At 41.3% G+C, this 25,392-nt stretch overlaps 1 protein-coding gene across 3 annotated transcripts in view; it reads left to right on the plus strand.

Moving 5' to 3' along the window:
• Nucleotides 1-25,392, plus strand: part of LOC117345853 (androgen-induced gene 1 protein-like) — a 79,130-nt gene that overhangs the window by 20,036 nt on the left and 33,702 nt on the right. For 2 of the 3 annotated variants that reach the window (XM_033915101.1, XM_033915102.1), the window contains exons 3-4: nucleotides 3,438-3,539; nucleotides 4,228-4,343. In XM_033915101.1, coding sequence (XP_033770992.1) covers nucleotides 3,438-3,539; nucleotides 4,228-4,343 — 218 coding nt within the window. The remainder of the gene's footprint in view (nucleotides 1-3,437; nucleotides 3,540-4,227; nucleotides 4,344-25,392) is intronic. The other variant, XM_033915104.1, reaches the window with a different exon arrangement.

Here is a 25,392-nt window from a genome sequence, read left to right on the forward strand (position 1 = left end):
CCTAAATCGAACCTTCATCCAACTCAACGTCTGCTGTTCATTGGGGCCATTCTCGACACCACTGTTATGAGGGCGTTTCTTCCTCCAGACTTTCGCAACACTCTTCTTCACCTGTGTCAGCAGCTTCTTTGCATCAAAACAATCTCAGCGAGACACATGATGGTTCTCCTCGGTCACATGGCCTCCACAGTCTATGTTATCCCCCTTGCCAGATTGCATCTTCACACTCTTCAGTGGATCCTCTCTTTTCAGTGGTCTCAAGCTGCAGATCATCTCTCACAGCATATTTCTGTAACCTAATCTCTTCAACAGTTGCTACACTGGTGGATGACCTCCTCCAATCTGTCCAGAGGTCTCCTTTTCCATTTGATTCCTCATCATAAGGTGATAACAACGGACGCATCCCCTGATGCCTGGGGTGGAGGGGCGCACCTGGACAGACTTCAAACCCAGGGTTATTGGTCCACCAAGGAGCGCAAATTTCACATCAGTTTACTCAAGTTCAGAGCGATATATTATGCACTCAAAGCTTTTCAACCTCTCTTGAGCCCTCAAGTCCTCCTCCTTCACACAGACAACTAAGTAGCAATGTACTACATAAACAATAGAGAATGACACAGTGACAAAATTCATCACCGTTCCCGTCCCCGCGGACATCTTTATGTCATTCTTTAAGGAGAGAGGGAAGAATCAGAGTATAATTGGGCGCAACCACTGACCCGCAAGCTTTGCTTTGAAGAATGCTGGTGTAGAAGGACTGAAGTTGAAATAGACACTACAAAATGACATGGGATTATTTCCCGCGGTTATCCGTGGGGACGGGAACGGTGATGAATTTTGTCACCGTGTCATTCTCTAATAAACAAGCAAAGAGGCATGGGATCTTTCCCGTTATGTCAAGAGGCCCAGAAAATCTGGCTTTGGGCGACTGCCAGCAACATTTTCTTGAAGGCAGTCTACATTCAGGGGGAACAGAATTCCTTGGAAGACAACCTCAATAGAATTCTTCAACCTCACGAATGGACACTCAGCTCTGCAGCTCTCCATCCCATCTTTGCACAATGGGGCACTCCGCAAATGGACTTATTTGTGGCTCCCCACAATCACAAGTTGCGCCAATTCTGCTCCAGATTATACTCTCCTCACTGTCTGGAAGCAGATGGGTTTCTGCTAGATTGGACAAAAATGTTTCTCTATGCATTTCTTCCCACTCCTCTCATGTTGAAGACTCTTTTCAAACTCAAACAGGAGTTGGCCACCATGATTCTAATTGCTCCTCAGTGGCCCAGGCAACATTGGTTCTCCCTTCTACTTCAACTCAGCACCAGGGAGCCAATACCTCTACCAATTTTGCCTACTCTGCTTACTCAGAATCATGGGTCTCTTCTACACCTCAACCTGCAATCATTACACCTGACAGCTTGGTTTCTCTCGGGCTGAATCCATCTGAATTATATCTCTCATAGCCTGTCCGCAATATTATTGATGCCTAAAGGAAACCAGCCACTCAACAATGTTATCAACAAAAGTGGACTCATTTTTCTTCCTGGTGTCTTCTTCATCATCACGATCCAACTTCCTTGTCAGTTGAACTGGTGGATTATCTGCTTCATCTGTCTGGATCTGGACTCCAATCTACATCTATCAGAGTCCATCTCAGTGCTATTACAGCTTTTCACCTTCCAGTCGAGGGTAAACCTCTCACTGCTCATCCTTTGGTCTCCAGATTCATGAAGGGACTTTTCAATGTGAAACCACCTTTCAAACCTCCTCCAGTAGTCTGGGACCTTAATGTTGTTCTTTCAAGGTTAATGAAACCTCCATTTAAACCAATGACTAAATCTCATTCAAGTTTCTCACCTAGAAAGTTGTTTTTCTCATATCTCTCACTTCGGCCAGGAGAGTCAGTGAGCTGCAAGCATTAGTGGCAGATCCACCATTCAGTTTTTCACCATGACAAAGTAGTTCTGCGCACTCATCCCAAGTTTCTGCCGAAAGTTGTTACTGAGTTTCATCTCAATCAGTCGATTGTTCTTCCAGTTTTTTTTTCCCTAAGCCTCATTCTCATGCAGGATAAACGGCACTTCACACTATGGACTGTAAGCGTGCTTTAGCCTATTACATCGACAGGACAAAGCCACATCGAACATCTCCCCAACTCTTCGTCTCTTTTGATCCTAATAAGTTGGGGCATCCTATTTGCAAGAGAACAATTTCCAACTGGTTGGCTGCTTGTATATCGTTCTGTTATGCTCAGACTGGGCTGCAACTGGAGAGTCATGTCAAGCTCACAAGGTCCGAGCTATGGCAGCTTCTGTAGCTTTCCTTAGATCTATTGTACTTCCCTTTTAATCTTTGTAAACCATGTCGAGCTCCATATTTATAGAGAAGATGCAGTATATAAGCTTAAGGTTTAGTTTAGATCTACTCTTATTGAGGAAATCTGTAAAGCTGCCAACTGGTCTCGGTTCATACCTTCACCTCACATTATTGTCTGGAATCTTTTTCCAGATGAGATGGGCACTTCGGCCAGTCAGTATTACAACATTTATTTTCTTAAAGGCCAACACTCCCACCATTCCATTCTGATTAGCTCGGAGGTCACCCATGTGTGAGAATATGCTGCCTGCTTGGCCTGCGATAAAGCACAGTTACTTACCGTAACAGGTATTATCCAGGGACAGTAGGCAGATATTCTCACAATTTACCCACCTACCCTGGTTGGCTTCTTAGCTGGCTTATCTGAACTGAGGGACCATGCGCCTAAGTCGGGCGGGAAGGCACTCGCGCATGCGTAGTGTGGGCTATCGTGAACTTTCTAAGAAATTAAAGTGGCAATGCACTTTTTAAGTGTCCATACAGGGGCTCAGTCGGTGACATCACCCATGTGTGAGAATATCTGCCTGCTGTCCATGGATAAAATCTGTTACGGTAAGTAACTGTGCTTACTCAATATTGTAGTGCAAGAGAGTGGGAAATAAGCATGGCACCAGCAAGTTGAACTAGTATGTGACAATGATTTGTTTGGGGATCGTTTTAAAATTAACTTTTAGCATTTTGGAGATTAAGGTTGTTTTCACAATATTTATTTATTTAATTTGTTTTCTATCCTGTTGTCCCCAAAGAGCTCAGAAAGGCTAACAGGTTAAACATACATATCATATAGTTGACGGATTACAATTTGACATAATTACAGAGCAAGTTTACTATGCAAGGTTTTATCCTAACTTGATGCAAACATACAGGATTTGGGAATAAAGGGAGACTCTTAAGTGTTTACTATCTGGCAATAAAAAAGGAGATATTTTTTTCTGTTTTTATACAGAAAAGTCTCTCATTATGTGTTGCAATTTATTTATAAAGACAAGACTATAAGCCTAAAATTACTCATGTTCTTTTCTTCGGTTTCATTATCTGTGGGGCTTTTTCTCCATCAGTTTGTAGTTGGTTCTTTTTGGGGCATCTATGCTTATGACCGAGAACTTATTTACCCAGAGAAATTGGATAAAGTTATACCAATGTGGCTGAATCATGCTATGGTTAGTATACGTTTACAGTATTTTTATCTTAAGATCAGTTACTTGAATAGTCTTTTGATTTGTTTATTTCTGTGTATAAATAAACTTGCATAAAACTTGCTTTACAAATAACTTGTTCATCTTCTGGCATTCAGCAGTACACATATGGTGCAATCATAAGAGCAGATGATACACAATTGAAGAGGAATTTTTGGATTAATTTATGATGACAAAGCTGCTAGAGAGAGATTATAACAGTTTGCTAGGACATAAGTTCTGTTTGTCCTGCAATGCTCTGTTCCTAAAAGCCAGTATTAAGCAAGAACAATTCAGTGCCATGATAATGTAAGCAAAGTTAGCATGGTTTATCCTCATGCTGCTAGAAGCTAAATTAGTGAGAAGCAGAGCCAGTTTTCATGGCTGCTTGGGCTACTGTGCTGTCTTTCAGCATTTTAGTATGATTCCAGTCTTCATGCCCCATCAGTTTCCTAGATGAGTTAAGGTGGAAGACGAAATGGGGCAAAACATTTGAACAGGAGAAGATGCAATGAAAACTCTTTTTAATGCAGCCTGTCTTCCCTCTTTATATGCGGCATAATATAAACAACTATATTATAACTAAGTACAGTACAGTGCCTACATTTGAACCAGGACACATTAAAAGTTTTACTGACCACCAATGTAATTTCTGGTATGCTTTTCTCTTCAGCATACAGTTGTACTGCCACTCCTTCTCCTTGAGCTGACTACATGTTTTCATCAATATCCTGGTAGGAAGAAGGGACTTTTGGGACTTGGAATTTTTTGCATTGCCTACTTAATATGGTAAGAATTGTTTAAAATGGTAAGAATTGCTTTGAAGCATACTGTGGGAGACTTAGGAACCCTTTTCACAATACTTAACGAAACTACAGTTTTTTTCTAATTCTGTTTCTAGTGCAATAGGTAAGACATTTTAGACAGCTAGGTTATCCCAGGACCATCAGGCAGCATATTCTCACATGTAGGTGATATCATCCACGGATCCTTGGTATGGGCAGCTTTAAAAGTGCATTGCCACTTTAAGAACATAAGAAAGTTTGCGAACTGCCCACACTGTGCATGCGTGAGTGCCTTCCTGCCCGACTAAGGATCGTGGCTCCTCAGTTCTTAGTTTTCCATGGAACTAAGAACTCGTGTCTCTGAACATTGTTCAATTTTTTGCCAATTTGCCTTCCTGTTCACATATTTTTTTCTAAACTTAAACTTATATTTAAGTTTAATTTTTAAATTCCAATTTGTTAACGGGCTTCAAAAAAGTGCTGCAGGTGCCAAAATTTCTCTCACCGACCTTCACAGTTGGTGCTTCCAGTGCCTTGGGCCGGATCACAAGGTGGAATCCTGTGCCCAGTGTTCTATCCTGCAGAAACGTTCGAAAACAGCAGGAATCTTCAACAGGAAATATTGTTCAGGACCAGCATGAACACCGATCAGACCTTGCAACCTTCATCGTTGAAGACATCTCTCCATCTGGTAAGCCAGCTCAGAAGCCATCAGCTTCCCAACTGACATCGAGTCTCTTGATGCCGACTAAGCAGCAGTGACCACTTTTCTGGCTTGCTTCAACCTCAAGGTGTGCATCCTCATTGAGGTCACCCTCTTCGGGGCAAGCCATTGCACCAGTGGTACCAGCAGACAATCCAGAGGTACTGGTACTTTCCTTCTGGGAACAACTTGATGCACTGTTCCGAAGGGATTTAGGTGATTCATTAAACTGCTTACCCCAGCATCAACTCCCTTGGTACCAGCCAAGCCTAAGCACATGGCTATCAGGTCCTATGGTACTGCAAGCAACTGGTTCTCCGGAGCAACATCAACCTTCTATGTCCAGGTATCAATCATCTCACCGTTGGTCCACTTTCTTTATCGAGGCAATGATCCAGTTCATTGAGACATCGCCTTCCTTCTCTTCATCTTGACGTTCCCAGTCCAATAAGCATCATTCCTCTTCACATGCTTCGAAGAGGAAACAATGCTCCCTCACTTTCTACGAAAAAAAAACCAGCTTCGAATCATACTTCTTCCTCATCATCGAACCGGTACCAGACTCGGAGTAAGTATTGATCTTCTCGATGCATTTCTTCCCAAGGCCTTCATATGACTCTGACTTACAGTTTGATTCAGCTGAGCACTTGTCTGAGTCTACAACGAAGGCTTATGACACTCCTTTAGAAAAGTCTCCACACAAGTCTCCATCAATGGCTAAATCTACTACAGGAAGACTTTCTTTTATTAAATTTATTAGGTAGTTGAGCAGGAAGCTACTAGTCAATCTAGAAACTAATTCTGCTTACAGTGATGAATACTTGGAGGCCTTAGATAATGATCAGCCTCCAAAAGAACATCTCAGAGAGACTCTTCATAAGAACTGAGAAACGCCCCTCATCATTACAGGGGCTTCCAGAAAATTTGACTCTATGTATAAAACACCAGTCAATGGGGGTAGAGTTGACATTTTAAAAAAAAAAATCTACCCCTCAAGAGTCTATTTCTCAGTGCCACCAGGGCGTGAATGGCACATTATAAGCACATTTGGATGTCGCTTGTACTAAAATTCCATGTTGGTGAACATAGTACCAAATTGCAATTTCTATCTCCTTTTTTGTGGAGCATCTTGTTCAGAAATTTTCTTCTTTTGATGGATAATTTCCTTCTCAACATCCACAAGAATTTCATCATATCTTTCAATCCTTTGCCCTACCTAAAATGCTTCAGGCTGAATCTGCTTATCCATGCTCTATGGGGGAATCTAACATGGGTGTAGAGTCTGTAAAGTTAGATTCCTCCACATGGTTTTCAGCAAGCACTGGCATGCATCAATCGAGTTGAGACTGCTTCAGGATTCCACCATGGGGTATAGCGCTTGTAAGGTGGGTCTTTTCCTTTTGCTTTGATACAATTATAAAAAGAGACAGCAGGATCTAACAGGGGTGTAGAGCCTGTTAGTTAGATTCCCACCATCTCAGAACCAGGATCAACCAGGTTTTTTTCTTGAATGATGTCTTCCACTGTTCCATCAATGTTTATATAGTACCTTCCAGAAGGCATCCATTTACTTCACATTTTTTTCCTTACACCTGTTCCGTAATGAACATTTGCCACAACACTTTTTACTCCATCTCCTTTTGATTCTAAAAGGCCCAGAGGTTTGGGAGTAGCTGTAGGGGAGTAGGGGGCCACTACATCCTTTTTTAAAAAAGTACCGTATTTTTCACTCCATAAGACATACTTTTTCCCCCCCAAAAAAGTGGGTAGAAATGTAGATGTGTCTTATGGAGTGAATATAACAAATTTTTACACCCCCATACCTTTTTTTATTTCTGGTAGTCCAGTGCTGTATCGGCAGGAGCGCGGAGCTTTCCGCGCTCCTGCTCCTCCCTCGCTGGATGGCTGCTTCCTCGTCTATTGTGGCAGAGCGGCACACAAGACACACACAAGCTTTTCGCACTCCTGCCTGGTCCCGCACCACTCCTTGAATGGCTGCCATTAAATCTCGTGGGACCAATTTATAAATTTGGTAAAGGATTTTAAAATATCTTGAAAGAATTTGGCATTAACCAGAAAATAGTGTACAAGTGGAGGACTTTCCAAACAACTGCCAACATGTACAGGTCTGGCCGTCCAAGCAAATTGACCCCCCTGAGCAGACAGCAAGATGCTAAAAGAAGTCTCCAAAAACCCTAAAATGTCATCACAGGACCTACAGCAGGCTTTCTACTGTTGATGTGAAAGTGCAAACAGTAAGAGACTGCACAAATTTAACTTGCATGGGAGGTGTGCAAGGAGGAAACCTTTGCTTTCTAAGAGAAACATCAAGGCCAGACTGAAGTTTGCCAGAGAGAACATAGACAAACACCAGGCCTTCTGGAATAGTGTTCTATGGACAGATGAGTCTAAAATTGAATTATTTGGACAGCAGAAAAGAGGACATGTTTGACGTACACCAAATACAGTATTCCAGGAAAAGAACCTCATATCAACTGTGAAGCATGGAGGTGGAAGTGTCATGGTTTGGGGATGCTTTGCTAAAGCGGGACCTGGCCAGTAGAGAATGACACGGGGACAAATTTTCCCCCGTCTCCACAGGAACTCAATTTCCCCGTCCTGTCCCTGTCTCATTTCTGTAAGTTCTGCCTTAACCGCACAAGCCTCGAACAGTGCACTTATGATTTTAAAGTGTTTGAGGCTTGTGCAGATGAGGACAGAGCTTGCAGGAATGGGCAGGGACAGGAAAAGAACTTACCAGGATGGGATGGGAAAATGAGTTCCCGTGGGAACAGGGAAAAATTTGTCCCTGTGTCATTCTCTACTGGCCAGCCCACCCTCATAGAATCCACCATGAATTCTACCGTGTATCTGAGGGTGCTTGAGGAACATGTGAAACCATCTGTAAGAAAATTAAAGCTGAAGCGGAACTGGACCCTGCAACACAACAATGACCCAAAACATACCAAGACAGCCCAGCCTACCTAAACAACCGCCTAATCCAAACTACCTCAACCAGACACAGGAGAACCCACACACCATTCATGCATCCCCCAATCAGAGATATCAAATGAAAAAAACTGTACGATGGCCTTCTAGCCACACAAGCAGCAAAACTAGACTACCAACTCTCCAATTTACTGATAACGGCCCCAGACTACAAATCGTTCAGAAAGAAATAAAAACTATGCTATTCAAGAAATCCTTGAAGACAAACTAACACCACAAGACTCATCTCAATTCTCTGAAGCAACTCACTCTTCTCTTCAATTCCTCTTGAAATGGCCAGATAATTTCTTTTGTAATCCGCCTTGAACTGCAAGGTATTGGTGGAATAGAAATCACTAATGTAATGTAATGTAAATCCACCAAGGACTGGCTGAAAACTAAGAAATGGAGAGTCCTGGAGTGGCCGAGTCAAAACTCTGATATTAATCCCATTGAGATGCTGTGGGGTGATTTGAAACAGGCTGTATATGCAAGAAACCTCTCAAACATCTCACAGTTGAAAGAAATCTGCATTGAAGAGTGAGCCAAACTTTCCTCAGACCGATGTCAGAGACTGGTAGATGGCTACAAGAAGCATCTCATGGTAGTTATTTCAGCCAAAGGGGGTAACACTAGCTATTAGGGTGTAGGGTGTTCCTCAATTTATTCCTCGGTTAGCATGCACATTTTTGTGGATATCTTTTGTTTCATGAGTAAATCAAGGAATATTTTTGTTGTTTACCTGCAATTACATCACTTTCTTTTCCAGAGATTAAAAAAAAAGATTTGACATCAATATTTGAGCATTTCTTAAGAAAGACTTGAATATTTCATTTTCTCACATGACTGTACATTTCTGAAGGATAATCTCTTCGCTTCATCACTATTCCTTCAGATCATTCTCCAAGAGAGACTTCTTTCAACTCCCAGCAGACATCTTTTCTTCTTCTCAAAGCACTAGAGAAGGTTCTACCTCTGCAGAGGAATCAAATATTTTACTCCCGGTTTTTTCCTCATCTCAAAAGAGACAGGAGGTCTATGTCTAATTTTAGACCTTAGGTGCCTGAATAAGTTTCTAGTGAAGGAAAAGTTTCATATGTTGTCCCTGCCAACTTTATATTCCCTCTTAGATCGCAATGACTGCCTATCCTCCCTAGATCCGAAAGAAGCTTATACTCATATTCCAGTGCATCCGACCTTCAAAATTCCTCAGATTTCAGGTAGCGCAGCACCATTATCCTGCCCTTTGGCATTGCATTCTCTTCCAGAATATTCATTAAGTCACTGCTTGTAGTGGCAGCAGTGTTGCAGGCTCAGGGTCTCCAGGTGTTTCCCTGTGTGGACAATTGGCCGATCAATGATCCAACCTCACAATAGGTTATGGCAGTGACTCAGTTGACAATTTTCTGGTTTCAGCAGTTTGGGTTCAAAATCATTTTTTCCAAATCCCAACTTCAACCCTCTCAGAATCTGCGATTTATAGGACCTCTACTAGCCACCATTTATTTCAGAGCATTTCTCCCTCAGAAAATGCAACAAAATTTGATTCAGCTTTGCAATCAAACTTTTCATCTTCCATAAATCTCTGCCTACCAACTGATCTAGAAACAGGGACGAAGTGCAAAGTAATAAAATTTGCAGATGACACCAAACTATTTAGTGGAGTTAGGACTAAAGAGGACTGTGAAGATTTACAAAGGGACCTGAACAAACTAAGGGAGTGGGCGACGAGATGGCAGATGAAGTTTAATGTAGAGAAATGTAAAGTCTTTGCATGTAGGAAACAGAAACCCGAAGTACAGCTATACGATGGGAGGGCTGGTAATGGGTGAAAGTACCCTAGAAAAGGACCTGGGGGTAATAGTGGACAAGACAATGAAGCCGTCGGCACAGTGCTTAGTGGCCTCTAAGAAGGTGAATAGAATGCTAGATATAATCAAGAAAGGTATTACAACCAGAACGAAAGAAGTTATCCTGCCGCTGTATCAGGCAATGGTGCGCCCGCATCTGGAGTACTGCGTCCAGTATTGGTCGCCTTACCTTAAGAAGGATATGGCGATACTTGAGAGGGTTCAGAAAAGAGCAACGTGATTGATAAAAGGTATGGAAAACCTTTCATATGCTGAAAGATTAGAGAAATTGGGGCTCTTTTCCCTGGAAAAGTGGAGACTTAGAGGGGACGTGATAGAGACTTACAAGATCATGAAGGGCATAGAGAAAGTGGAGAAGGACAGATTCTTCAAACTTTTGAAAACTACAAGAACGAGAGGGCATTCGGAAAAATTAAGAGGGGACAGATTCAGAACCAATGCTAGGAAGTTCTTCTTCACCCAGAGGGTGGTGGATACCTGGAATGCGCTTCCAGAGGGTGTGATAGGACAGAGTACAATATTGGGGTTCAAGAAGGGATTGGATAATTTCCTAATGGAAAAGGGGATAGAAGGGTATAGATAGAGGATTAATATACAGGTCCTGGACCTGATGGGCCACCACGTGAGCGGACTGCTGGGCATGATGGACCTCTGGTCTGACCCAGCAGAGGCACTGCTTTTGTTCTTATGATGGTTCTCCTGGTTCACATGGCTTCCATGCTACATGTTATTCTGTTTGTGAGACTTCATCAGGACGCTTCAATAGACTCGCATCTCAGTGATCTCAACCTCTTGACCCACTGTCCCAACACATTACAGTCCCATCTTCATTTCGACAATCTCTGTAGTGAGGGATGAGCTCTTTCAATCTTTCCAGAAGGTTTTTGTTCCATCAGAAGCTTCTGATTTTGGATTCGTCCACCTACGCTTCAGGGATTATCTGGACTGTCTTTGCACACAAGGTTACTGTTCTACCTAGGACCAGCTTTCCATATTAATCTTTTTGGAATTCAGAGCGATCTTCAATACTCTCGAAGCATTCCAGCACATTCTGATAAACTATGTCCTCCTAATCCGCATGGACAATCAGGTTGCCATGTATTACATAAACAAGCAAGGAGGCACGGGTTCTCTCCTTCTTTGTCAAGAAGCCCAGAAAACTTGGAACTGGGCGATTGCTCACACTATACATTCCCTGGCAGACTAGATAGGCCATTTGGCCTTTATCTGCCATCATATTTCTATGTTTCTACATTCAAGGGGAACAGAATTCTCTTGCAGACAGACTCAGCAGGTTTCTTCAGCCACACAAGTGAACCCTCAACTCTGCAGTTCTGTATCACATATTATCTCTTTCACAGACTCCTCAGATAGACCTGTTTCCATCCCCCCTCAATCACAAGTTGCCCCAATTTTAATCCAGGCAGTACTCTCCCCAATGTCTGGAAGCGGATATGTTTTCTTCTGGATTGCACATGCAAGTTTCATTTTGTGGTTCCTCTAATCACTCTCATCCTCAAAACGCTTGTCAAGCTCAAGCGGAAATCAGCCACCATGATTCTGATAGCTCCTCGGTGGCACAGGCAACCCTGATTCTCCCTTCTACTTCAGTTCAGTATCAAGGAACCAATGCCTCTTCTAACGCAGAGTCATGGATCTTTTCTGCATCCCAATCTTCAGTCTTTATACCTGACAGCTTGGTACCACTTGGACTAACATAGAATAAGGTTCATCTTTCTCATCAGCCTTATATTAGAAGTGTCAAGAAAACCATCCATGCAGCAGTGTTACCAATGGAAATGGACATGGTTTTCCACCTGGTGTATTTTTCATCATCATAATGCTAACTACATTTCTATATCTTCAGTACTGGATTATATTCTACATTTATCCAATTCAGAACTCAAGACCACGTCGATTAAGGCTAATCTCAGTGCTATCAATGCTTTTTTCAGCCTAGTCAATGGTAAACCTCTCACTGCTCATCCTCTTGTGTCCAGATTCATGAAAGGACTTTTCAATGTCAAACCACCTTTCAAACCACCTCCAGTAGTTTGGGTTTTCCAATTTTTTCTCTCTCCAGTCTTATGAAACCTCTCTTTGAACCAATGTCTTCAGCTCATCTTAAATATCTCACTTGGAAAGTGGTTTTTCTCATATCCCTTACCTCTGCTCGCAGAGTAAGTGAACTTCAAGTGCTAGTGGCAAACCCACCTTTTCCAGTGTTCCACTATGACAAGGTAGTGCTTTGCACCCATCCGAAGTTCCTTCTAACAGTAGTCACTGAATTCCATTTAAATCAATCCGTTGTGCTTCCAACGTTTTTTCCTAAGCCTCATTCTCATCCTAGAGAAACGGCTCTTCATACTTTGGACTTATTACTTACAGCGTACTCAACTACATAGAACATCTCAACTTTTCGTCTCCTTTGAATCTAACAAGTTGGGATGTACTATATCCAAGAGAACTATTTCTACATGGTTAGTGACTTGTATTACCTTTTGCTATGCTCAGGCTGGGCTGCAACTGCGGAATAGTGTCACAGCCCACAAAGTCCGAGCTATGGCAGCTTCAGTTGGTTTTTTTTTTTACATTCCACTCCTATTGATGAGATCTATAAAGCTGCTACTTGGTCCTCAGTTCATACATTCACATCCCACTATTGTCTGGAATCTTTTTCCAGATGGGATGGTCAATTCGACCAAGCAGTATTGCAAAATTTATTTTCTTAATGGCCAACACTCCCTCCATCCCATTGTAGTAAGCTAGGGAGTAGAGAATGACAAGGTGGTTGTTACCCGCGGCTAGCCGCGAATAGCCATGGATAACTCACCGAAACGTGGAAGAAAAAATAGTGGCCTCTGCGGGGACAGGGACAAGGCCATTCACCGCCCCGTGGAACAGTGAATGGACTTGTCTCCGCAGTGAGGCAATCAAGGATCGCACGGTCCCCACCCGCCCGATCGCAGCGCTCCGCCATCTCCCTCCCTCCACCTCACCTTAGATGTAGAGCACTGTTCTTCAACCGCCGGTCACAGGAAATTTCTGCCGGTCCACACAGGGCCGGCAAGATTAAGGGACAGGCGCGAAAAAAAAAAGCTTCCCTCCTTTTCCCCTGCTCTTACCGCCCTGCTGCAGTTGCTAAATCTGACAGTAAGTCTTTCCGACGTCAATTCTGACATCGGAGAGGATGTTCTGGGCCAGCCAATCGCTGCCTGGCTGGCCAAGTACATCCTCTCCGACTTCAGAATTGACATCGGAAAGACTTCCTGTCGGCTCTAGCAGCTGCAGCATGGCGGTAAGAGCAGGGGAAAGGAAGGAGGGAGGCTGTTTTTTTTTTTTTTTGAGCGGTAGGGAGGCAGCAGACTGGCTATGGCTAGGGAGGGAGGGAGAGAGGTAGACAGGCAGGCAGGCAAGATTCGGGGGTGGGGGTGGGACAAAGTGTGGAAGGCAGTGAGAGGGACATAGGAAGGAGGCATGGGGCACTAAAGACATGGGAAGGATGCACTGGGGGCACTAAAGACAGGAAGGGGCATTAAGAATATGGGAAGGAGGCACTGGGGGCACTAAAGACAGGAAGGGGCACTAAGGATATGGGAAGGAGGCACTGGTGGCACTAAAGACATGGGAAGGAGGCACTGGGGGCACTAAAGACAGGAATGGGCACTAAGGATATGGGAAGGAGGCACTGGGGGAACTAAAGACATTGGAAGGATGCACTGGGGGCACTAAAGACAGGAAGGGGCACTAAGGATATGGGAAGCAGGCACTGGGGGCACTAAAGACATGGGAAGGAGGCACTGGGGGCACTAAAGACATGAAGGAGGCACTGAGGATATGGGAAGGAGGCACTGGGGGCACTAAAGACATGGGAAGGAGGCACTGGGGGCACTAAAGACATGGGAAGGAGGCACTGGGGGCACTAAAGACAGGAAGGTGGCACTGGGGGCACTAAAGACATGGGAAGGAGGCACTGGGGGCACTAAAGACATGAAGGAGGCACTGAGGATATGGGAAGGAGGCACTGGGGGCACTAAAGACAGGAAGGGGCACTAAGGATATGTGAAGGAGGCACTGGGGGGCACTAAAGACAGGAAGGGGCACTAAGGATATGGGAAGGAGGCACTGGGGGCACTAAAGACATGGGAAGGAGGCACTGGGGGCACTAAAGACATGGGAAGGAGGCACTGGGGGCACTAAAGACAGGAAGGTGGCACTGGGGGCACTAAAGACATGGGAAGGAGGCACCGGGGGCACTAAGGACACAGGAAGGAAAGAAGGAGGGAATAGAAAGGGACAATTCTTGGGCCTGAGTGCAGAAAGAAAGAAATGAAAGAAAGGATACACAGACAGAAGGAAACGCAACCAGAGACTCATGAAATCAATCACCAGACAGCAAAGGTAGGAAAAATGATTTTATTTTAAATTTAGTGATCAAAATGTGTCAGTTTTGAGAATTTATATCTGCTGTCTATATTTTGCACTATATTTGTCTATTTTTCTATAGTTACTGAGGTGACCGAGCTCGCGGAGATGGGGCGGAAACGGGGTTTTTAAATTTTAGTCCTAGTAGTTTGCCGATCTACAAAATAATTCTTTTATTTCTGCCGGTCCATGGGTGTAAAAAGGTTGAAAAACACTGATGTAGAGTATGACGGCTTTCTTTTTCACCCAGCCGCATACTAATCTAATCTAATCTAATCTAAACCTTAAGTTTATATACCGCATCATCTCCATGAGAATGGAGCTCGACGTGGTTTACAAGAACTTAAAATAGTGGGTAGAGAAGAAGAAAAAGGATTACATGAACTTATGTGTAGAAGGGGGGGAGAGAAAGGGGGGAAGGATAGAGCTACAATTTGCTGAAAAGCCAGGTTTTCAGTTGTTTGCGGAATAACTGAAGGGAGCTCAGGTTCCGCAGCGGGGTGGTGAGGTCGTTCCAAAGACCTGTGATTTTGAAGAGAAGGGATTTTCCCAGTTTGCATACTCTACATCTAAGGTGAGGTGGAGGGAGGGAGATGGTGGAACGCTGCAATCGGTCGGGTGTCTGCTGTTTTTGTATCACTGCCTGCCTGCACTCACGTTCCAGATCCTCCTGTTGCTCATTGTACTGCAGCATCTGCATGATTATGTGCTCATGTGGGCATTTTTAGTGTGCACAATTGACCTGATTCGAGCTATAGGTGAACATGGGGGACACGTCATTGCAAGGGAGAACAAGTCAATTGATTTATTTTATGTTCTGTTTTTACTACAGGGCAGAGGCACTTAAAAAGATTCTCAGTGCAGTAGTAGTAGTGGCAGGACTCTCTTCTGTCTTCAAGGTGTTTCGCAGTACTGAGGCTTATATGGATGCTGCGGGGTCGGTGACGGGGTGGTGAATGGGATGGCAGTGACGGTGACGGGGCAGTGACGGTGACGGGGCAGTGACGGTGATGGGGCGGTGAAGGGGATGGCGGTGACGGTGACAGGGCGGTGAAGGGAATGGCGGTGATGGGGCTGCGAAGGGGACGGTGAGCCGTGGACGGGGCGGTGACGGGGACAGATTTTTTCCCATGTCATTCTCTACTAGGGAGCCCCACATGTGAGAATATGCTGTCTGCTTGTCCTGGGATAAAGCACAATTACTTACCGTAACAGGTGTTATTCAGGCAGATATTCTCACAACCCACCCTCCTTCCCTGGTTGGCTTCTTAGCTTGCATAAGGAACTGAGGCACTCGCACATGTATGGTGCGAGCAGTTTGAAAACTTTCTTCAGTTCTTAAAGTGGCGATGCACTTTTAAAGCTGTCCATACCGGGGCTCCATGGATGATGTGAGACTATCTGCCTGCTGTTCCAGGATAACACCTGTTTGGTAAATAACCGTGCTTTATTTCCCAATACTCGCATGCTGCAGAAGGAATCCACTCTGGATTTTTCACTCTGCCTCTGGTGTACTTTACTGTGCTATTTAGCTCCCTCTACAGTTTTTTCCTTCTGCACGCATGACTGCAGTTGGGTGTTCTGCTCTTCAAGTTTATTATAAAATTTGATTAATCGCTTATTCAAAATTCTAAGCGATGAACAAATCAATAAAATTACAAAATTGGGGGGACAAACAAAACTAACAAAAAAACTGAACCTTACAAAACATATTGAAAACTAACTTTACAAACATAATAAAACGTGAGGAAAGGACAGGGAAGAAATACAATTTGGTTAATAGAAGAAAAGACACTTATGGTTGAAAACAATAGGAAGGGAGAGAACGAAAAATCTCAAAGAAGTTATGAAAATAATATGAAACTCCTAGACAGTCCTTTTAGTCATTAAATGCGTCTTTAAAAAGAAAGCTTTTAAGTTTGTGCTTAAATTTATCCAAATAGGGAGGGAATTCCATGTTTGAGGAGCTGTAACGGAAAAGATGAAGTGCCGTCATGTATTAATTTTAAGTGAGGGGATGACTAATAAGTGTTGGTCATTGGACCTCAGGTTAATCTGGATGAGATATAAGGAATCAATGATTTATAAATGAAAGCTGGAGTTTTGTATATCAGAGATTTGAAGGTAAGCAGACTTAATTTGTACATTATGCGATGTGTGACAGGAAGCCAGTGCGCTTTTTTAAGAAGAGGAGTCACGTGATCAAAATTTCTTAGCTTTCATTATAAGTTTGATTGATGCGTTCTGGATGATCTGTAAACGTCTGATTTCCTTTTGGGCTATTCCCTTGAATAGGACATTGCAATAATCGATTTTTGAAATAACCAAGGAGTGAATTAATATGTTAAGAGACTTTGGACATAAAAATTTTGATACTGAACAGATTTGACGAAGTCTGTAGAAAGTTGATTTAACAATGTTACTAATATGATCGTGGTAAGTTAATTTATTGTCAAAGATAACCCCTAAGATCTTAATGCTACTTATCAACTGTAGAGTGATACCCTTAATAGAAATTGGAAAAATAAATTTGAAATTATCTTTCCAAGGAAAGAACATAACATTTGATTTATTAATATTAAGAGCTAATCTGTTGGTATCAAGCCACTGGTGAATCTGTTCAAGTTTCTTATTAATTGCTAATGTTTTGAGAGAACTGTTGGGATCAAGTGGATGTAAAAGCTGGATATCATCTGCGTAAGCAAATACGGTAAAACCAATAGATTGACAAAGGGTCATGAAAGGTGCAAGAAAAATATTAAACAAAAGAGGAGAAAGAATGGATCCATGCGGAATACCTTATGTTGCTGAGAAACTTTTATTATTTTAAATTTGATGTAATTTTATCCTCTTTATGGGTAATTTGGTGCTTAATGTGAATTTGAAGCTCTGCTTGCTCGAGAATTCACAGACTTGGTCTAGCTGACAGTCCAATCCCTTTTTGGGTACCTGTTGTCCAGCCTGCATTGTTTTATCCGGAATTCAGGGCCGTCCCTGAAGTGGCTCATCTACTGTTAAGCTAGGGTCGAGTACAGGCTGTTAGGTGCCCTTAGGAGGCTTGGTGGTGTCTCACATGGTGCTGACTACATCTTTGCGCCTCCACCCGTCCCGGTGCGCATCCGATGGTCCGCAGGGATGGAGATATGGTCAGACAGAGGAGTCTGACTGGGAGCTCGAAGATCAGCTTTGAAGAATCATTCCCAGCATTGTGGCAGTGAATTTCTCATAAAGCTACTGTCAGAGAGCTGAAAGCAGGTTTGCAGCAGAGATCTTGTCTGGTCACAATGAGTACAGGCTGACAGATTGCGAGAGACATCGGGGGAGGTTGGAAAAGTGGGGTTTTGAGTGTTTCTGGATGTTCACCTGTGTTTCCCCTCCTGAAAAATTCTAAAATCGCCATTTTTAAAGTTTAGGAAATGTGAAAAAAAATCTCGATTTGGGTGTGAATTTTGTGCTGGCAGCCATCTTGGATTTTTAGCAATCTTTTTTTCTTCAGCTCCCTGCTTCTTCAGAACTTTGAATTTTTCCTAGAAAACTGTTGGGATGAAGTCCTTAGGTTCTCCTCATGTGAATTCTTGCCAGGACTGCAAAAATGTAGCGCTTTTAGAGTGTTTTTGCGCCATGTGCTGTGTAGCACAGATGGGGGAGGGGCTGTAGCGTACAGCTTAGGTTCTCCCCTGCTGAAGCAGGTGACCAAATGCTCAGCTAGCTTGATGTGGTGGCCGGCATTGCTTTTGGGGCTCAGCATGGCTGGTTCTTCCGTCAGCTCGGCTGCAGATTCCCCCACCCCCGCATGTCTTTCAGTCATCTAAGGGTATAAAAACCAAAACAAAACTCAAGTGTTCTTCCTCTGACCAGTTTCAATCCACCTCAGCGGCATTTCTTAGTGTTGTAGTGTCTTTGGGTGCATCCTCGCCTCAGCCTGTGGCAGCTTTTGCGCTGCCTGACCTTGATCTGAGGGACCCAGCAGGATCTCATATTTCTCTTACTAATCCCTTGTTTGCTGTTACAACATTTCCCAGGATGGGAGAACAAGATTTGTGTGCTGGATCTGCAGATCCTTTGAGGGGCCTTGGATCCTGGTGTGGATAAGAACATAAGAATTGCCGCTGCTGGGTCAGACCAGGACTATGGTCCTGAGCTTTATTCAGTTTTCTGCTCTGCAGGACCTTACTGCTGAGTCTTTGCAGGAATTGAACTTCATCCCTCAGCCACTTCTGTCCACTTCTACCTCCTGGCTTTGTGGTGTGTGCTGATATCTGGATATAGGCGTTGTGGTCTCGGAGCAGTTTGACTCTCCAAAGGCTGCAGGGAAAGGGGGAAAACAAGGAGGAAGGATATTGGATGGATTTAAGTCGGAGGGAAAGAAAGGGGGCTAATGCTGATGGAATTGGTATCAGGGAAAGGGGGAAAACAAGGGGGAAGGATACTGAATGGATTTAGGTCAGAGGGAAAGAAAGGGGGCAGATGCTGATGGAAGTGGGGGGGAAGAGAGAGGAAAGAGTGAAATGCCAGGCCATGGGGTGTGGGTGTGGGAGAGGGAAGGGAAGAAGAGGAGAGGAGAGGCGAGAGATGCCAGATTATTGGCGGTGGGAATGGAAGAAGATGGATGCCAGACCAATGGGGGTGAAGAGAAAGATGGATGAGGGAGGCATACAGTTTCTGGAAGTGGCATAGGACAGGGTAGTTGGGAAGAGAAACGGAGAGATGATGGACCCTGGGGTGGTGGGGAAGATGATGGATGAAAGGGTAGTTGAGAAAAGGACAGATGGTGGATCTGAGGATGGTGGGGTCCATTGTCACAGCTGCGGATATGGACATGAAAAAAAAGGAAGGGGAGGGAGGAAAGGGAAATGTAAGGGGAGGACAGAGATGGAAGATGGATGGTTAGCACGGAGAAAGAAGAAAACGACAAATGGGCAGGAGACCCTGGCAAGCGAGTTATCAGAAGACAATCAGAGACTGGGACCAACAAAAAGTAGAAAAAATAATTTTATTTTCTGTTTTGTGATTACAATATTTATTTGTTTACACCACAGAGCCAGTATGGGGTTGGAGATGTTGTAACCCTATATGTCTGCTAAGACTAAGCCTTAGTCACTTAGGGGTCCTTTCATTAAGATGCACATTTAGTGTGTGCAAAATCAGTTAGCGTATCTTAATTAAAAATTTGGCCCATGACTTAGCCTTTTTTTCATATTTCAGCCTTGTATATGATTGAGTTTAAAACCCCTGATGTAGAGTGAGGCAGTTAGTCGATGTAAACTTGGTTATTAATATAGACTTATATTTCGGATAGTATTACTGCTTTACAATATATTTGAACGCTTTTATATATGTATTGAAAGGGTTCAGAGTTAATGTCCTGGGTAAGTAGGTGGGAAGGGAAGGGAAGGAAGGGGGATTTGTTCAGAGATGTTTGGGGGTTGCACAGAAGAAAAACTGTGCACTGGTATGCTAATCTTTGTTTTGAATTTAAAAAAAGAAATATAAGTGGAGATGGGCGTGGCTTGGACGCGCATGGGAAAGGTCGGGTAGTAAAGGAGCTCCGTGGAGAAAGATTTTGAAAGAGCTTAAAATCATAGGAATTTGGTCTAAAATTGATCAGAAAATAGTGAATAAGCAAGAAGAAGAAGGGATGGCAACGAGTAAACAAAATAAAAGTGAATTTTCGACTCCAGGGAGTAGCAAAAGGGCGAAAACGGATCAGGAGTCGGTTGCCAAGAATGGAGACAGTGAGGTAATGAGGGAGTTGAAGGAGATCAAAGAGATCGTATTGAAGACTGAAAAAAAGGTAAATAATCTGACAACGGAGGTGTCGGCATTAAATTAAAAAATGGAGTTGTTGGAAGTAAAGACACAGAACTTTGAAAAGAGAATGTTAGAGGTGGAAGCAGAAGTTTGTATTGGGAAAACAGAGAGGAAAAAAATTGAAATACTTACCAGAGAATTGAAAGATTGTGCTAACCGCCAGAGGAGGAGTAATTTGCGTTTACTAGGGTTACCGGAAGGGGCGGAAAAAGGAAATGCGGTCTCCTTTATAGAAAATTTACTCCCTAAATTACTTCCGTTAAAGTCAAAGTTTGAGGTGGAAGTGGAAAGGGCGCACAGAGTCCCTACAAGAAGATTAGAACAGCAAAGGGGACCTAGACCATTAATTTTTAAACTATTAAGACACCAACAGGTCGTGGAAGTATTACAGCTGGCAAAACAAAATAGAAATTTAAAATATCAGGACGCTCAAGTACATCTGGTGCCTGATTTTGCAAAAAATACTGCATTAAAAAGAAAAAGGTTTCTGGAGTTAAGACCCCATTTGAGAGAGATGGGAGCTACATTTGGGTTAGTTTACCCTGCGATAATGAAAGTGACTGTGGGCAATAAATCTTTAACTTTTAATGAGCCAGAGGAATTACAAAAATTTATTAATGAACAAGAACAACCAATGTCATCATAATAAAGGAGGGAGATAAGAGTTAAATTTTTGATTTACATGGATTGATGAAAGATTAGATGTTTATGTACAATATGAAGTATGTATATTGACTGCAAGGAAACGAGGATAGAACACGTTTAAAAATTTATTCAAAATGGTCAGCTCAACGGTCATGGTAACAGAATAGTATGTGAAGGATAAACATTCCACAGTGGAAGCAACTGATTAGAATATGGAATATTCACTGAAGGTAATTGACAGATGTAATGGTGGAAGAAACTTATTAGAATATGGTTAACTGGCAATATGGTGATATAATGCAAATCGCTATGGATATTCAGTGATTTGGTGTGAAATATCAAGCACAAGGAAAAGAGACGCATGGATTTAAAATGGTTTTGATGCTGATAGGGATTACTATGAACGAATGTTACAAGTGAAGGAAATATGTTAATGGTGTACTCGCTTTCCCAGAAGTATCCTGGAGAGGAAATGACTGATTACATCTACGTAGTTCCGGGAAGCGATCTGGTTACCATGGTTACATAGTTGAAACGTAACTAATACAGAATGGTCACATCATAGACAAGGAGGAAAATATGAAAATGCCATCGGGTGAAGAGGAACATATGAAAAGGCCAACGGGTGAAGAGGATTGTGTGTGTTTTGGAATTTAAGGACAAGGTTATTGGTTTATTGAATTTTGCTGAAGGAAAAGACTTAATGACCATCGGGTGAAGAGGATTGGACTTTAATAGTGAATTCTAATGGAAGATGGACTGAAAATTAAAAACTGAGTAAATTGGAATGAAATAAGAAAAGGTTTTGAGGAATAGAGGAATGAGAAACTTAACTATTTTTTCCTGAAATATACATACTGCAGGTTTGGATATAAAGTTATACAAGTATTATTGTTTCAAGAAGAGTTTTACAATGCAATAGTATTATGAGTGGGGGGTTTTAAGAAAAGGAAGTATATTTTAAAAAAAAATGTGAGTGGTGGAAATAGTGTAATGGTGATGAGGTTTTTTGGAAGGTTAATTAGTTATTAAAAGAAGAAATGGGATAGGTTCAAATTTCATAAATATGGGTTTGATGGATGGTGTGGGATACTAAAATTAAAATTGGAAATGAAATATTCTAATAGAATTTTGGAGATAGAATTCAATGGGATAAGTGATTAATAAGTTGTTTTAAAAATTGTAGGTTGAAATCAAATTGCAAAGAAAGTAATTGTTTCAATTATTCCTATGACTCAATTTAGAATATGGATGTAAGATGATCTTTCTGGAGCTTATTATGGCCTGATCTAAAATGTGTGTGGCCAAGTTGACACAATTAATATATGAGGGGGGGGGAAGTGGGGTGGGTCTGGGAGGGGAGGAATAGAATCAAGGGTTTTAGGGGGATATTATGGGGGGAAAAAAGAGAGTAATTGTTAAAGTGGTGCTGATGTCTGAACATAAAGTGAATTTTAGGAATGTAAGTCAAAATTTAATTAGAAATATAAATGGATATTAAAATGTTTTCTATTAATGTCAATGGTCTAAATCACCCCATTAAAAGGAAAAAAAATGTTAGCGTTCCTACATAAGCAGAATGCGGATGTATATTTCATCCAAGAGACGCATCTGTCAGAGAGTGAATCTAAAAAGATAGCTGGGGGTTGGGTGTCTAAATGTTTGTTTGCACCTGCTATAGGGAAAAAAGCTGGAGTAGCGGTTTTGGTAAACAGGAAGTGCGGGGCTGATTTTCAATTAGTTAATTCTGATCCGTTAGGAAGATGGGTACATGTCAAAATGGTGCTGGGAAATACAACCCTGGATTTATTTAATTTGTATGCTCCGAATTCGAATCAAATGGAGCTTTTTAAACAAATTCAGCAAATACTATTACCACTGGTTGCCTCTAATTTAGTGGTGGCTGGAGATTTTAATGCTGTAATGGATCCAATTTTGGATAAAAAACCAAGTAGAATTATGAAATCGTTAGGTTTAGATAATTTGGTACAATCTTGTGATTTAGTGGATATATGGCGTATTCTTCATTTTAATGATCAGGAATTTTCTTTTTGTTCTCAGGTCCATAAATCTTTTTCACGTATTGATTATATTTTTGTTTCTAATAAGATAGCACAGAGAGTGATAAAAGCAATTATTGATCCGATAATAATTTCGGATCATGCTGGTGTGTTGATTGACTTTCAATATGATGATGTAGATTTTTCTAAATCAATTTGGAGATTTGATAATGCCTTGCTTGCGGATGCAAATTTTTTAGATGATCTTAAAGTAAAGATGAATGAGTTTTTTCAAATTAATAATTCAGATGATATTAATATTGAGATTTTGTGGGATGCTTTTAAAGCAACAATGAGAGGGAATATTATATCATATTCTGCATTTATTAAAAAACAAAATAAAAAGCAATTTGTAGATCTGGAAAATGAAATTAAATTATTAGAAAATAAGTTAATTGAGAAATGGGAATATGATATATTACAAAAATTATTAAAAGTAAAAGCTAAATATAATGAGATTTCTTCTCAAATGGTGATGAAAGACTTGTTCTCGCAGCAAGTAAGATATTATTGTAATTCAAATAAAGCTGGAAGTTTATTAGCAAATTATCTTAAAGCAAAAAAAAAGGAAATCTAAGATTATTGCAATAAAAGATGGGCAAGGCAATACACACACTAGCACTAAGGATATTTTAAAGCAGTTTCTTGAATTTTATAAGGAGTTATATTCTTCTGATACTTATGAAAATAAAGAAAAAGATGGAATAGATTTTTTAAAGTTATTTAATGGACCAAATGTTCCAGATCATATAAAAGGAAGTTTAGAAGAACCTATATCTTTAAAAGAAGTAGAAACAGCATTGAAGTCTCTTAGAGTTGGATCCGCTCCAGGTGGTGATGGATATACTGTTGAATTTTATAAATCATTTCAAAATATTATGTTACCATATCTATTAAATTTATATCAGTATCAAATGAATAATGGAAAGATTTCTGGTACTATGGCAGATTCTGTAGTTATTGTCTTACCAAAACCAAACAGGGATCCTACCTTGGTTTCAAACTACAAGCCGATATCTTTGATAAATGTGGATGGTAAATTGGTTGCTAAAGTATTAGCATTAAGATTGGCAAAAGCTCTTCCTTTTATTATTGACGTTCACCAAACAGGATTCATTGCTAAAAGGCATTCGTCAAATAATACTAGGTTGGCATTTCACTCTTTAAATTTAGCAAAAAATATTAATGATCCAGCTTTTCTTGTGTCTCTTGATGCAGAAAAAGCATTTGATAGAGTGGAATGGAGTTTTATGTACCAAGCTTTAGAATGGTTTGGTATAGGCCCTGGCTTTATTAAAATGATTCAGACGTTGTATAGCTCTCCTGGTGCAAGAATATATATAAATAATAATTTATCTGATAGATTCAACTTGCTAAGGGGAGTTAGACAAGGTTGTCCTTTATCCCCATTACTTTTTGATGTTGTTCTTGAACCCTTATTAATTGCAATTAATCAAACTAAGGGGATAAAAGGAATCCCATATTCTAACTGGGAATTTAAACTTTCTGCATATGCAGATGATATATTGTTGTATTTAAGAGAGCCGGGGAATACCATTCCATGTTTACTTAACCTTCTAGAAAAGTTTGGGAAGTTTTCTGGATATAAAATTAATTGGAGTAAATCTGAAGTTCTTCCAATTAATGTTCATTGCACTAAAGGTTTATTTGACTCATATTCATTCATTTGGAAAGATGAAGGTTTAAAATACTTAGGCATTATTATAAAAAATACAATAGATGACACAGTGAAAGAAAATGAAAAACTTTTATTAAAAAAGAACATGTGTGAGCAATGGAATCCTTTACATCTCTCATGGTGGGGAAGAGTTCAAACAATTAAAATGATGATACTGCCTGTGGTTTGTTATCAAATGAGTATGATACCAATATTTTTTCAGGGGTCATTTTATAAAAAATTAAACAAAATTCTTACAAAATTTGTTTGGTTGGGGAAAAGACCCAGAATTGCTTTAGCAACTTTACAAAGAACAATTGTGGAGGGTGGGGTAAATTTTCCAAATTTTTATAGGTACCATCAAGCCTATATTTTAAGACAGGGTATGTATTGGATCCTCCTAGATCTCATGGAGAATGTACCTGATTGGTTGTATTTAGAATGGCGATTCCTGTTCCCATTACATTTAGAACATGTAGTGAGCATAAAATTACCTAGGAAGTATAAAGATAATAGGATTTTACTTGATACCTGGAAGACCTTACGATTTGTTAGCAATTTGTCACCAGATCCAATTGCAAAATCATTAAGTCAATCTATTTGGGTTAACCCCAGGATCAAGATTGGTGGGTTCAAGATCGTCTGGAAGCAATGGATAATAGCAGGTATAAGGACATTGAATGATGTTATTTTAGATGGTTCACTGCTTAGTTTTTCACAGTTGCAATCTAAATTTGGCTTAAATAAAACACAATATTTTAAATGGATGCAATTGAAGCAGGCTATTCAGGTAGGGTTCCCTGAATGGAAGGGTCTAAATTCGCAATATAGTCTGCAGGTCCTCTGCTTCTAGGCGGATTTTAAGGGACACC

This window comes from Geotrypetes seraphini, chromosome 11 (genome assembly GCF_902459505.1).
Source record: "Geotrypetes seraphini chromosome 11, aGeoSer1.1, whole genome shotgun sequence".
NCBI lineage: Eukaryota > Metazoa > Chordata > Amphibia > Gymnophiona > Dermophiidae > Geotrypetes > Geotrypetes seraphini.